Source organism: Sinocyclocheilus rhinocerous, unplaced genomic scaffold, assembly GCF_001515625.1.
Source record: "Sinocyclocheilus rhinocerous isolate Xijiao unplaced genomic scaffold, SAMN03320098_v1.1 scaffold8, whole genome shotgun sequence".
NCBI classification, from domain to species: domain Eukaryota; kingdom Metazoa; phylum Chordata; class Actinopteri; order Cypriniformes; family Cyprinidae; genus Sinocyclocheilus; species Sinocyclocheilus rhinocerous.
In genome coordinates this window covers 690,303-702,683 of record NW_015666800.1, presented here as the reverse complement: position 1 = coordinate 702,683, position 12,381 = coordinate 690,303, and the positions used below count along the sequence as shown (strand labels likewise).

At 40.6% G+C, this 12,381-nt stretch overlaps 1 protein-coding gene across 1 annotated transcript in view; it reads right to left on the bottom strand.

Moving 5' to 3' along the window:
- The window catches only part of LOC107733138 (prospero homeobox protein 1-like), a 31,550-nt gene extending 19,769 nt beyond the window's left edge, over positions 1-11,781 (bottom strand). Inside the window, exons 1-3 of the mRNA XM_016544647.1 lie at positions 11,194-11,781; positions 5,887-7,687; positions 2,118-2,223 (exon numbers count right to left, since the gene is read on the bottom strand). Coding sequence (XP_016400133.1) covers positions 2,118-2,223; positions 5,887-7,619 — 1,839 coding nt within the window. The 5' untranslated portion in view covers positions 7,620-7,687; positions 11,194-11,781. The remainder of the gene's footprint in view (positions 1-2,117; positions 2,224-5,886; positions 7,688-11,193) is intronic.
- Positions 11,782-12,381: the final 600 nt, after the last annotated feature.

The following is a 12,381-nucleotide window of genomic DNA, read 5'->3' as shown; positions in this document are numbered from 1 at the left end:
CCCCCCCCACCTCACACACAGCATGCACTTGTGAATCTGGGAAAAGTTGAGCTCTATAGGGGGAAGTAAGCTAAGTGCCCCAGTAGGTTACTTGATATTCGGCTGTTAATGGTACATGGTATGCTGTATGTTTAAAGGCAGTCAGGCAGCCCGGTGACAAAGCCTGAGCGGCTAAAATAATTTCCCTGACCTACGGTTGACCTTACTGGAGCTGTCCTACTGAAACGTATATGCCTCGACCCTTTCGGGGTGACATAACCCCTGCTCATACTTGCTTTGACTGCTCATAATCAGTGTCACACCATCTTCCTGCTAATATTCCTCTTAACCTTTGACCCTCTCTTATTTAGCCCTCAAAGGCTACTGTAAAAAGGCCAGTGGACCACCTCTCAGTGCGCAAAGTAATGTGAATATGCCATATGAGATTTATGGTGATTAAATTGGGAAGAAATACAGGGGGCGATTTAGGTGTAAAGGATGAATATGGTAGTTTGGCAGTAAATCACATTAGAATAATGACCCATCACAACCATAGTGAGTGTGTTTTATAATACTCTGTGTGACAAATATGATAATGGATAACAGGTCAGAGAACAACTATGAAAAAGAGATGTTGAGGAGAGACAAAAGTATTATTCATTACATAAGGACTAAAATCAGTGGATTTTCACAGTTTCCTGTTGCTTTCCTGTGAAGGGAGGCTGTCTTAATCTCTTTATGACCACTGGCTCACTATGTGAAGTCATAAGTGGGAAATGTTCTCGCTTACTGCTGCACTACCTGTAAGAAGCAGCTTCCTCTTCCTGACTAACCTCTAATCTATCATCACCAACATGGTTAAAGTCAAATTCTCTTTGACTCACACTTTTAGCCTTAGTTCATTTACAATTGAACTGTACAGCCTTGAGTGCCTAAACGTCTTTAATCACTAATTCCTGTAACTTTCGTGGGCTTATACAGCCGTAATTAGTCAGTAATTTATGCTTAATTCCCTTACATACATAATAGTTGATCCAACAAACACATGCCACCCATTGTTCCCTTCTGCTTAAGCAGTCCTGAAAAACCATCTCTCCCAGGACACTGACCTTGTTTTGGAAAATGTTAATTTAATGTGTACAGAATTTCACAGCCTTGTCTAAAGGGGAATTAAAATTGGGCCGTCTTTAATTTAAGGCTTTGATTAACTTTCTATTTTGTGGCTGAAGGTACAAAATAAAATGAATTAGTTGAATTATGAATTAGTTTTTAGGTTTTATTGAAATCAAAGTTTAAAAAAAAAAAACTTTTAAAAAGGTTTAACTAAAGGACTGTCTCTAAATATATTGGCTTCTAAAAATTAAATTCACTATTTTCTAGGCATTAAATGATATCATTTCCTATAAGCATAAGCGCTAACAGCGAGCGATGAATGGCAGTACGTTCTCATGAGTATTAAGCTGCTGGCAGATTTAGATGGATGCAACAGAAGCATGTGTGTGAGGATGAGGTGGTCACCCTGGACCCGGGACAGGGGCAGCTGGGAGTGAGAGGACCCTGCTCTCTCATTTAAATAATGTGGCCTGAATCTGTCACATTATTTCTCCTCCGTATGCTCCCTGTATGATGCATCAACAACAAATTAAGTTGTAAATAAAAGACAATCGCTGCCATTGTTTTGTTTGTGTTGTTGTGCTCCATTTTGTTTGTTGTTTCCCTCCGCCTCCCCGTCCCCTCCGCTTTCGTTTCTGCGGAACCTCTAATTTTCTCAGCTCTTATCACCCTCTACCTCCCACTTTCACAGATCAGTTGGGGATGGGAACTCTCGGAAATGATCATCCCGACAAGTTAACAGAAACAGAGACTAGTTGTCTGTGTTTGCTAACCAGCAGTGGCGCGACCAAAAAAAAGGTAAAAAACTTAATCTCACAATCAGTGTTTAAAATTAAAGTGTAAGTGAGTAAAAGGGAAAGTGGGACTTATGCTATGCCATGTTGTTCTCCTCTCGGAGATTACGGCCAGTTATTTTAATTGGGGGGTGGAGGGGTGGGGGAGCTGGCCGTCTGTTTGGGACCCATCTGGACTAGTGGGACAGCGCTACTTCACACGACATAGTTAACGGTCAACGGCAAACTCACCTTCACGTCTGAGAAGAACATCTTCAGCATGTTGGAGCTGGGGTAGCGTGCGTAGAAGAACATCAGCTTGGCCTTCTTCAGATGGTTCGGAGAAAGCCCCTCTTGGATTTGAAATTTGAAGGTCAAGGAAATTTTTTAAAATATAATTATTTTAGACATTCACAGGTATTAAACCCCATTTGTACTTCTTTATGATGGCCCAATGTTAAATAAAATATATAAAACAGTAGATAAATATAAAAAAAGATACCCAACAAAATCAGCCAACCTTACATATTTTATATATTTATCACAAAGCTAATAATTACACCACTGCAAACAGAGTAAATCTAACTATCACTAATTATTTCCATTTTCTGACGACTTCATATTAACACCTACACAGTCCCAGTCAATGTAGCATTGCAAGTCAATAAACGTCTGCTTATCCCAATAAAATGCTATTTATCTGGAGGTGGCACTGCCCTCTAGATTGGTAAACAGAGGGCAGCTGAGGGGGGGTCCCAGGAGAGACCGTGGCTAACCAGAGCCATCTACCCATTACAATTAGCCCCAACCCCCAACCCTCCACCCTGAGCCTCCTGGAACGGCCCCCGCTCTGCCAGTTAGGCCGGCTTTAGCCACATCTGCGCTCCAGACTGGCCCAGCCATTTCCTCTGCAAATTAACGGCTTTATAATTTATCAAAAATGAAGATGCATGTGGGGCTAAATCAATGGGCCCCCACAAGGTCAATTAAGAGGCTCACCCAGCGCTCGCTTACCCCCCTTCACTATAAAGCATGGCACCAAGTACGGTACCTCACTGTGTCTGTTATGTAAAACACTAAGGGCTGGAACAGTCGCTATAGTTTGCAAGTTACAAGAACAACAATAAATGCATCTACATGTAAGGAACGATAAAAATTGACTGTCTGTGCAATTTCCAACAGTGAGCCTCTTTAATAATGGTGTGTATGTAGATTGACGTGTTCATTCTGCCAAGAGAGGAGGAGAGGAGGAGAACCCTATGTGACCTCCATTAGGCTGATAGGGAAGACCAAAAGAGCATTACTCTCTTTCCTGCCATCTGTCATAATGCATACAGCAAATAACAGCAGTGAATGACAGTGAGGGAGGGAGCGAGAGAGTTAAGCTGTCTTTTTCACAACAAGTCAGATTTTTCAAGGACCTAAAGGCTCATTTAAAAACCAAGAGAAGGGAAAAGCCCAAGCAGCGGGGCCGCTTCTCAAAAGTGCTTCTTCATGAAATGGAGCGAATAATAGGCCGTGTTGGAGTCTGGAACGAGAGGGCTGATAAACACCTTCATATTTTTTTTTTCTTCAGTAGATTAATCGCATTGCGATGCTCTTAATCTAATGGGCGTCGCACACTGAAAGCAGTGAGGAAGCGTTTGCAATTGCCACTGTTCAATCTCTACGCAGTATTCACAGAGCAACGATTATATCAGTTCATTCTGCCCTTCCTCTGCTGTGTTAACAACATTCATAAATCATTAACATTGTCATTAACATTCAAGACATCTACTTTTAAATAAAACAAACAGTCGCAGATCTTGGGAACAATGTGCTGAGGATGACTCGACGAGGCTTGACTCAACTAATGCACATTTCCTACAAGTACACCTGGCTTCCAAGAAAAATACAGCTGTTTCTAGGATACGTAAATATGTGAAATGACAAAATAGATCGAGTAAACACTGGCCCACTCAGTGTAAGACAAGCCAGTCCATAGTCAACATGAATGAAGGACATAATGCAAACATGAATATGAAGTATTTCAGGGGAGGAGAAAAATGGGGCAGCTGTGGTTTATAGCCAAATGAGATACTACATAAACAACGCCACCATAGATGCACTGCATCATCAGGCTTTTTTAGGTCTGGTTTTGTATTAAGCATGTTGCATGTAAGGGAGACAATAACTAGTGAAATATGATCCAACAGCCAGGTGTAAGGAGAGAAAGGAGGGAAAAAGGACATAGGGATGCTAAATCCATAAATTAATGCTAGACATCTGTTCAGCAATATGAAAGATTAGAGCAACAAATGTACTACAGCAGAGACTTTAGCTCTTGCTTAGAAAAATAGAATAGGAAGCGTTTTCAGATTGTCGGCTGGAAAAAATAATAATTTGATGAATCATTTGACAATCTTTTGACATAAAAATGTATAATTTAGAACTGCCTCGAATTGTGTCATTTCACTGGCAGAGTGATTTTGAAATCGAGAGGGTCTTTTATTAAACCACTTTGGCAACCGAGTTTGAAAAGTGATCTGAGTGATGTCTTCATAGCGCACATTTTCTTTGCTTCGCTTTAATTGATGAAACCTGAATCTAGGTGCAATAGCTGCCTCAGCACTTGAGCATGGAGCTAGCGCAACCATGAACCTCTGTCCTCGTCTACTATATTAGACATGCAAACTGGCTTCACCTGCCGCCCACCCCCACCCCATTCTTACAACAGCCCTGTGCCAGAGCTGCTCGGTCTCTCTATATGCAAATGATGGGGGAAACTGAACAAGGCTATTTTTCTTGAGATGCAAAGAGAGCATGTGACAAGGAAGATCATGCTGCCCATGGCTGAAGATAATTGGCTGCTTGTTTCTTCTAGAATTTGAATAGAAATTCATATTTGATTAAACACCCTATTTTGCAAATATTGAGAAGTTGTTGTTCAGGTTCCAACTGTGCAGGTGTGCAAGTATACTTACAGAATTAATAGACTCTGAGCTGAAGAGTGCTTACTTGGTGAATTATCTTTGCGTCGTTAGAATGAACTATTTTGCAAGTTCATTTTAATAAGTTATGTAATCATTTAATGAATAAATTAAATAATGTCATATTTAATCTTAAGATTCAAAAGTTGCTGTTTAATAAAAACAAATGCTTTATATTGAACATTTGGTTTTGTTCATTTTGACTTAATTCAAAGCTTATCAAAGATCTTATAGCCATTTGGCAAAAGGTTAAAAAGAGGGAAAGCGATGAAAGAAAAGCAGCTACCTGCAAACACCTGTTCACACCAGAGAAACAGGATAAAAAGAAAAGACCTACTACCAGGCAACCGCTATCGGTGTTCCTATACCTAAAGCAAATTGGTGGTGTTCATAAGAAATAGGCTTTGTTGTTTTCTTGAGCTCACATATAATGCAAAATAAAAGCAAATATGAAGGAGAATTACATTTTAAAATTGTGAAGCTCAACAGTAGGGACATTTTTACCCTTGTTGCCTTCACTTGACACCAAATGAGCACAAATCCTCCTAAATGAAGTGCTCCTCCACTGACAGAGATCTTTTACCATCCTTCTAACACAACTTTCTAGGGCCTCTAAGCAAAGGATCCCACTTGTCCTTTTACTTCCTGGCTTTGAAATCTGATTTGCTTTGAGCATTTATGTACAAAGTCTTGTATGCGCAGTGATGAAAGAGGGGTTTTTTATTGTGAGTCTCCCTGTGATAGTGTGAGAACAGAGAAGATGGGAGGTATCTTAGCCACGGCGGGGCCTTTCAGCACTTCTCCATATAGCGACACTCTTAAAAGCCTCCATCCACTGAGCTCTTTTTAATCTTTGGACTACTAGAGGAACACTGACTGTGAATGTGCCAATTAATGGAGATTCATTGAAATTAATTTTACATCTTTCAATATATGTCTGTCATTCATATGGTATTTAAGCTGCACTCTCATCAGAACTGTCTCATTTTTTTAATCTAAACAAATAAAGATACAATAAGCAAAATATGCTTTACTTTTTTTTTTTAAAGGATATTGTACTTCCTGAATATGGAGAGATGTCAGACATGTCCTGAAGGTCTCCGCACTCTGACTTGATGAGGGACAAGGACAAACCTTCATTCCCTGGGTGTGTTGGTGAGATGGAACGATGGTGGCTGAGGTGGTTGGACGACATCTTGGTCCGTAGGCTGGTGGTCTCTCTGGACAGATCCAGAGACTCGGGAGAAGACCTATCCTTTCCTGGGTAAGGCCCTGTTGGGGCACCTAAGGGGCTTTGGAAAGGGTAGCCCATTAGAGGAAGGGGGAAAGGATGGCGGAAAGAGGGAGGACTAAAGCCCATTGTGGAAGATAAGTGTGAGGGGTGGAGGGAGGGATGGTGGTGGTGACCTCCAGGTGTGGGAAGAGACCCAGTCTGATCTGAGCAGTTCTTTCTCACTACCAAAGGCAGGGCCTCCGTTTGGTCATTCGAGTTGGGCACATGCATGTTAGCGAAAGTGTCCAGGGGATTAGGAATGATGACATCACCGAAACATTGCAAGCGCTGGTTGGCAGTATGGAAGTTTGGGTTTTCTCCATTGACTGCGAAACGATCAGGAGGCATCTGCAGGGGTGGGAAAACCTGAGGAACTGGGCGTGGAGGCTTAGCAAAGACCTTCACCACGGTGTCCACTACCTGGGACATTGCTGTATTGAGCTCTCGTTTTAGCGTCTCTGCTAGCTGTTTGCCCTCTGCATGCATGGAGGTTGGTCCCTGGTTCTTTCCTCGTGACCCATCACGCTTGGGTTTGTCCCCCTCTCTCACCATGTTCTGCTCCCGAATAAGTGCGCATGCTCGATCCAAGAAGTGCCCCGGATCCACATCAGACATCTCGTTGTCGGAGCGATCTGGGACAGAGTCACGGGCACGATTGTCCATTCTGTCAGAACGCATGCTGTCTTCAGAGATGTTTCCATCTTCATCGTTCTCAGAATCAGTGCTGTCGTAAATCTGGTAGAACTTCTCTTGCAGTTGCCGGAGCTGCTTCTGCATGTCCTCCAGCTGTAGTTTCAGTTGCCGGCGTTCTTCATGTTTCAGCTCTTTGTGCGCAGAGACGAGTTGCTGAAAACTCTGTTGCTGCTGCTGTGGCAGTTTCTGCTTGCGCTTGTTTTCCCGGTAGTTCTCACGAGGACTCGGGGGCTGGGCTGCCCCCTCGCGCTCATTATCACCTGCACGGAGCGTGACGCTGGGAGAATGGCTCATCCCACGGATGATGTTCTCCACCCGGGCTCTTTTGGCCCTAAGATGCTCATCTGTTAGCCTCTCCATATCAAATTGGGTCATGGAGGGCCTGTTGAATGGTGAAAGGCACTCCTGAGGGCTGCCCCGTGAGGAATTGCTGCAAGCATCCTCTTGCTGGATCTCTGAACCGGTGCTCGAGAGGCCACTTCCCTGGAAATTAGTCTCACTGCCTCCATTTTTGGTCAAATTGTTTTTCAGAAGCTGGGAGATGATGGTTGCCCCCGGAAAGGGCATCATAGCGTCTTCATAAGAGTTTGCCCTCTTCAACAGCTTGCGAAGCACGTTGGACTTCTCGCCGTCTGTGTGCTGCACCACAGAACACTCAATATCCTGCTCGGAACCGTGGGGATTCATGGCACTAAGAAAGGTTGCTTTTCCTTGGGTGAAAACCACAGATGCTTGCCCAACAGTCCTCTTCACTCCTATGTCAACTCTTCTTCTCTTGGTTTGTCTGCTTAAGAGGGATGTGCTGTCATGGTCAGGCATCACTGGAACTGTTATTGTGCCATCTTTGAAAGCCTGTCAGCTGGGCACAGCTCGAGAACCCTGGGAACCTAGCCAAAAAGAAAGGACTGATGAATAATTTTCTTTATATGTCTCCAAGTTTCTTGTGGCCAATGCTAAATGCAATTTGAAACAGACGAATGTTCTAGAGACAGAATGTATTAAAAATATTTTAAGTCTGTCTATAGTTTATTAAATAAAAATTGACAAAGAGGTTAACCGCAAAATGTATATAATTAAGATCAGTTACAAACTCATCATTTAAAAAATTATTTTAATGATCTATTCAAAAAAAAAAAAAGTTTAGTCATATACAAATCTGTGTTAAGCTGCACCCCAAAACTAATTCTCATGTAAGAACCAGTTAGAAATCACACTGCTGTGTTTAGCCAGACATGTCCTGACAGTATTGTGCTCACATAGCCAACTTGCAGGCTTTGTTCACTTTGGTAAGTTTAGAGGTACCCTTGTTTTCTGTCAGTAAAACAGCTAAAGTTGATATTTGCATAGACACTTAGCTGCCTTAATGTTATCTTTTGGAGATTATCAGGCATATATGTTCCCCCATCTAATTAAAAACAAATCATGATACAACAAATATAATACACCACATAAATTAAATTCTGAGGTTTACAAAAACAATTGGTTTGTGGTTGATCAAATGAATTAAAAGCAAACCCCTTTTCTGGATAATACAGTGACAGTGATTTAAGATCGGCCAACATTATACATGGCGCTCAAATCAGTTGATAAAAAGTTTGTGTTCTCCGTGCATATTAAAAGGGCAAATATGTAGCTTTGCTCGTTATGAATGTAACGCACTTTAAATAGACTAGGCTATTTCATCTCGCACTGAGCATAAAGTGCACAGCTTTGCTAAGCAGGTATTTGATAACGCGACTACTTCCTCCAAACATACAAATTAATGTTATAGGGAAAAGAAAAAGTACAATAATATAATGTGATAGTGTCTTCATATTGACCAGCACGGCCATGGCTAATAGTCGTTTGCAAATATCTAGAATAAATATCTAATAGCCTATTCTGTGACATGAACCATATAATACGTATAACTTAAAACAATTGTTCTTCAAGACGCACCAGTTAACATAGTCAGAAGTTTACATTTACAATATTAAACATAGCGGAAATAGCCTACTGCTTTTGCTGTCACTAAATACAAACACTTGACAAGTCAAGAAAACAAGGCAACAAAATCTGTTCGTTTTAGACGTTTTTCACCTCATTCGGCCATTGCGTCCTATGCGCACCTCTTCTCTCCAAAAATGTCAAGCTGTTCAACTTAAATCCAAAAAGAAAATGAAATTCATAGTACATATTTATGTGACCACACGATTCGGTTGCTGTGTTAAATAGCCAAAACATTTATGTAGTCACCATCAAGTTCTCGGCTATTGCAGTTTTGAACCTTTAAAGACCCAAGGACCCCCACCCAGCCTCTCAGCCAACCAACAGAACACTAAAAAGGCTAGATTTGATCAGTAACACCTTTAGTCATTTTTTTTATCAGTAACTGCTCATCAGAAACATTAACTAACATTATATATTGTTTAAAATATACTTTGTTAGAAAGTTCATTAGTTCATAGTTAGAAATGTCATAACATTTTAAGAAAATTATGATTTATAATTTTTTTCATCGGAGTCCTGATTGAAAATCCTGCCTTTGTGTAATACATTGCTCCTCAAACCTAAAATATTTTATAAACAACCACGTGCGTGACATTCATTTAGACACTAAACATCTAAAACGGACTTTACTGCTTTGTATACGCCGGCAATTCTTTCCCAAACTTATGATTTTGATGTGCCCGTAAACTGAAGCAAAGCTTTGATGTATCTGGCTTTCACGTCAGAAAAACGATGATGATGATGAAGTAACGCGTCAAGCTGGAGTGGCAGTAAAAGTCAGAGGCTCAGTGTAAGCCGACACTCTTAAAAATAAAGGTTCATTAATGGTTCTTTGTAGCACCTTAGTTTCAGCAAATAGCCATATTCTTATCAAGAACCATTATTTTGTACTTGGCAGTTTGGATAACTGATCAAAACAAGTTATTGAAATGACATTATAGGTTCTTCACTTCACTGCCGCTGTTTCTCGGTTCTTTAAAGCGGCACAACGAGACTTTCTAAACAGCTATTGAATAATAAGCTCTTTGTGAAACTTATAAGATTCTCCTAATTCATCAGTCTGGAAACCCTTTTCTATCGAAAGCTTATTTTTTACGCGATAGCCTACAGTAAATTCAGCGAGCGCATCTATGTAAATGACGCGTTAATTTGTTATTGTCATAAAAAACAACAGACGCCTGACAAAAAGCAAACGGAAGTGATGAAGATACAGAAAATGTAAAAACGGCATAAACCTCACAAGAGAAAGACTTTCCTATCGCGAAGAATAAACAGCAAGTTCAGAACTGAACGTAAATGTTTCGCGTCGCCTCTCCAAAGTCTACAAGCAATATTATAAGAGCGTGTTTATACTTACTTTACGGAAAACGTAAGGATGCAATCCCTCGAAAATGACACGGTTTTATGATAAAGTTAAAATAACAGCAACCGCAGAGCGTAAAGGATAAAGCGATAACAGCGCATCACATGAAAAGTCATCAGTAGTAGAACAAAACTCAGTGCGAGCGCAAACGACAAGGTTACTTACTCTGAAGATGAGAGCGAATTGAGATGTGCCCGTAAACTGAAGCAAAGCTTTGATGTATCTGGCTTTCACGTCAGAAAAACGATGATGATGATGAAGTAACGCGTCAAGCTGGAGTGGCAGTAAAAGTCAGAGGCTCAGTGTAAGCCGACACTCTTAAAAATAAAGGTTCATTAATGGTTCTTTGTAGCACCTTAGTTTCAGCAAATAGCCATATTCTTATCAAGAACCATTATTTTGTACTTGGCAGTTTGGATAACTGATCAAAACAAGTTATTGAAATGACATTATAGGTTCTTCACTTCACTGCCGCTGTTTCTCGGTTCTTTAAAGCGGCACAACGAGACTTTCTAAACAGCTATTGAATAATAAGCTCTTTGTGAAACTTATAAGATTCTCCTAATTCATCAGTCTGGAAACCCTTTTCTATCGAAAGCTTATTTTTTACGCGATAGCCTACAGTAAATTCAGCGAGCGCATCTATGTAAATGACGCGTTAATTTGTTATTGTCATAAAAAACAACAGACGCCTGACAAAAAGCAAACGGAAGTGATGAAGATACAGAAAATGTAAAAACGGCATAAACCTCACAAGAGAAAGACTTTCCTATCGCGAAGAATAAACAGCAAGTTCAGAACTGAACGTAAATGTTTCGCGTCGCCTCTCCAAAGTCTACAAGCAATATTATAAGAGCGTGTTTATACTTACTTTACGGAAAACGTAAGGATGCAATCCCTCGAAAATGACACGGTTTTATGATAAAGTTAAAATAACAGCAACCGCAGAGCGTAAAGGATAAAGCGATAACAGCGCATCACATGAAAAGTCATCAGTAGTAGAACAAAACTCAGTGCGAGCGCAAACGACAAGGTTACTTACTCTGAAGATGAGAGCGAATTGAGCTTCTTCGCGATAGTGTAACAGAGAATACAGAGGGTTGTTCGCCCCGTGATGAATATTGTAATTTCTCGGGACAAGCGAGAGCGAAGAGAGTGAGATAGAGAAAGAGCTCTTGCGCGCCGCTCCTCTCTCTGCATGAAAACTGTTTGTCTCAGCGCACGCGGCCAGGAGGAGGCTGAGAGCGCGCTCGCACCAACAAGATTCACTTTAAGACGCGGCTGAAGGAAGCAGGAAGACGGCGCGTCATACTCATTGTGATGTAACGCTCGCACCTACCAATAAGAGCAGTCCGCTGGATTTAGAGGAATACAAAACAAGTGAAGCAGAAGACTCCGCTCAAGCAAAAGTGAATGATACGGGGACCTTTGTGGGATATCTGTAAGGATACGCACTCTTTAAACAATATGTTCTCTGTGTGGATTTTGTTACCAAGTTATTCTTTATAATATGTACAATATGCTGACTGAAATTTATAGACTCCTTTATTGTAGATGCATGCTCATCATGATGCATTTGAAACATAAATCGCATCAATGTATACTATTAAGTGCACTTTATATTTTTTCCCCCTAGAAAATTAAATTCAAATTTTTTTTCTAATTTCTCTCGTATTATTTCTATATTATATCATCATGTAATTCATAAATGCGAATAGTATATTACATCACCATGTTTAAAAATAAGACCCAACTCGCAATATTCATGAAATGTGGTATGCAGGCCCCGAGAAGTGACCGCAGCCTCGACCTCGTGCGTGCCTGGGTTCGTGAAAATAGTTTCGCTTGCCAAGGTTGTCTTTGAGCTATGGGCTTCTTTCTACTTAAGACTTTGCTCTTACTTTAGATCCCTCCTCCTAGCCTCCACAGTCAACAGATGAAGAATATACTGAAGCTTTGACATGTTCTTTCTGAATACGGTTAGACAGACTTATTTTTCCAGAGATACAACCGTAAAATTATCCCAAAAAAACGCATCAAGTTCTTTTTGTAAATTAGGGCATATATCAATCGTGTGCTTTTATGTTCAGTCAATAAGGCAAGTTTATAAAAATAACCAGTGTGATATAATGTATTCGGTCCCTATCTTAATGAACATTTGACTAATATCTGTAATAGAATAGAAAAGTGTTGTCTGTCCTAAGTTTCTTTAGGTTAGATTGCAGAAGAT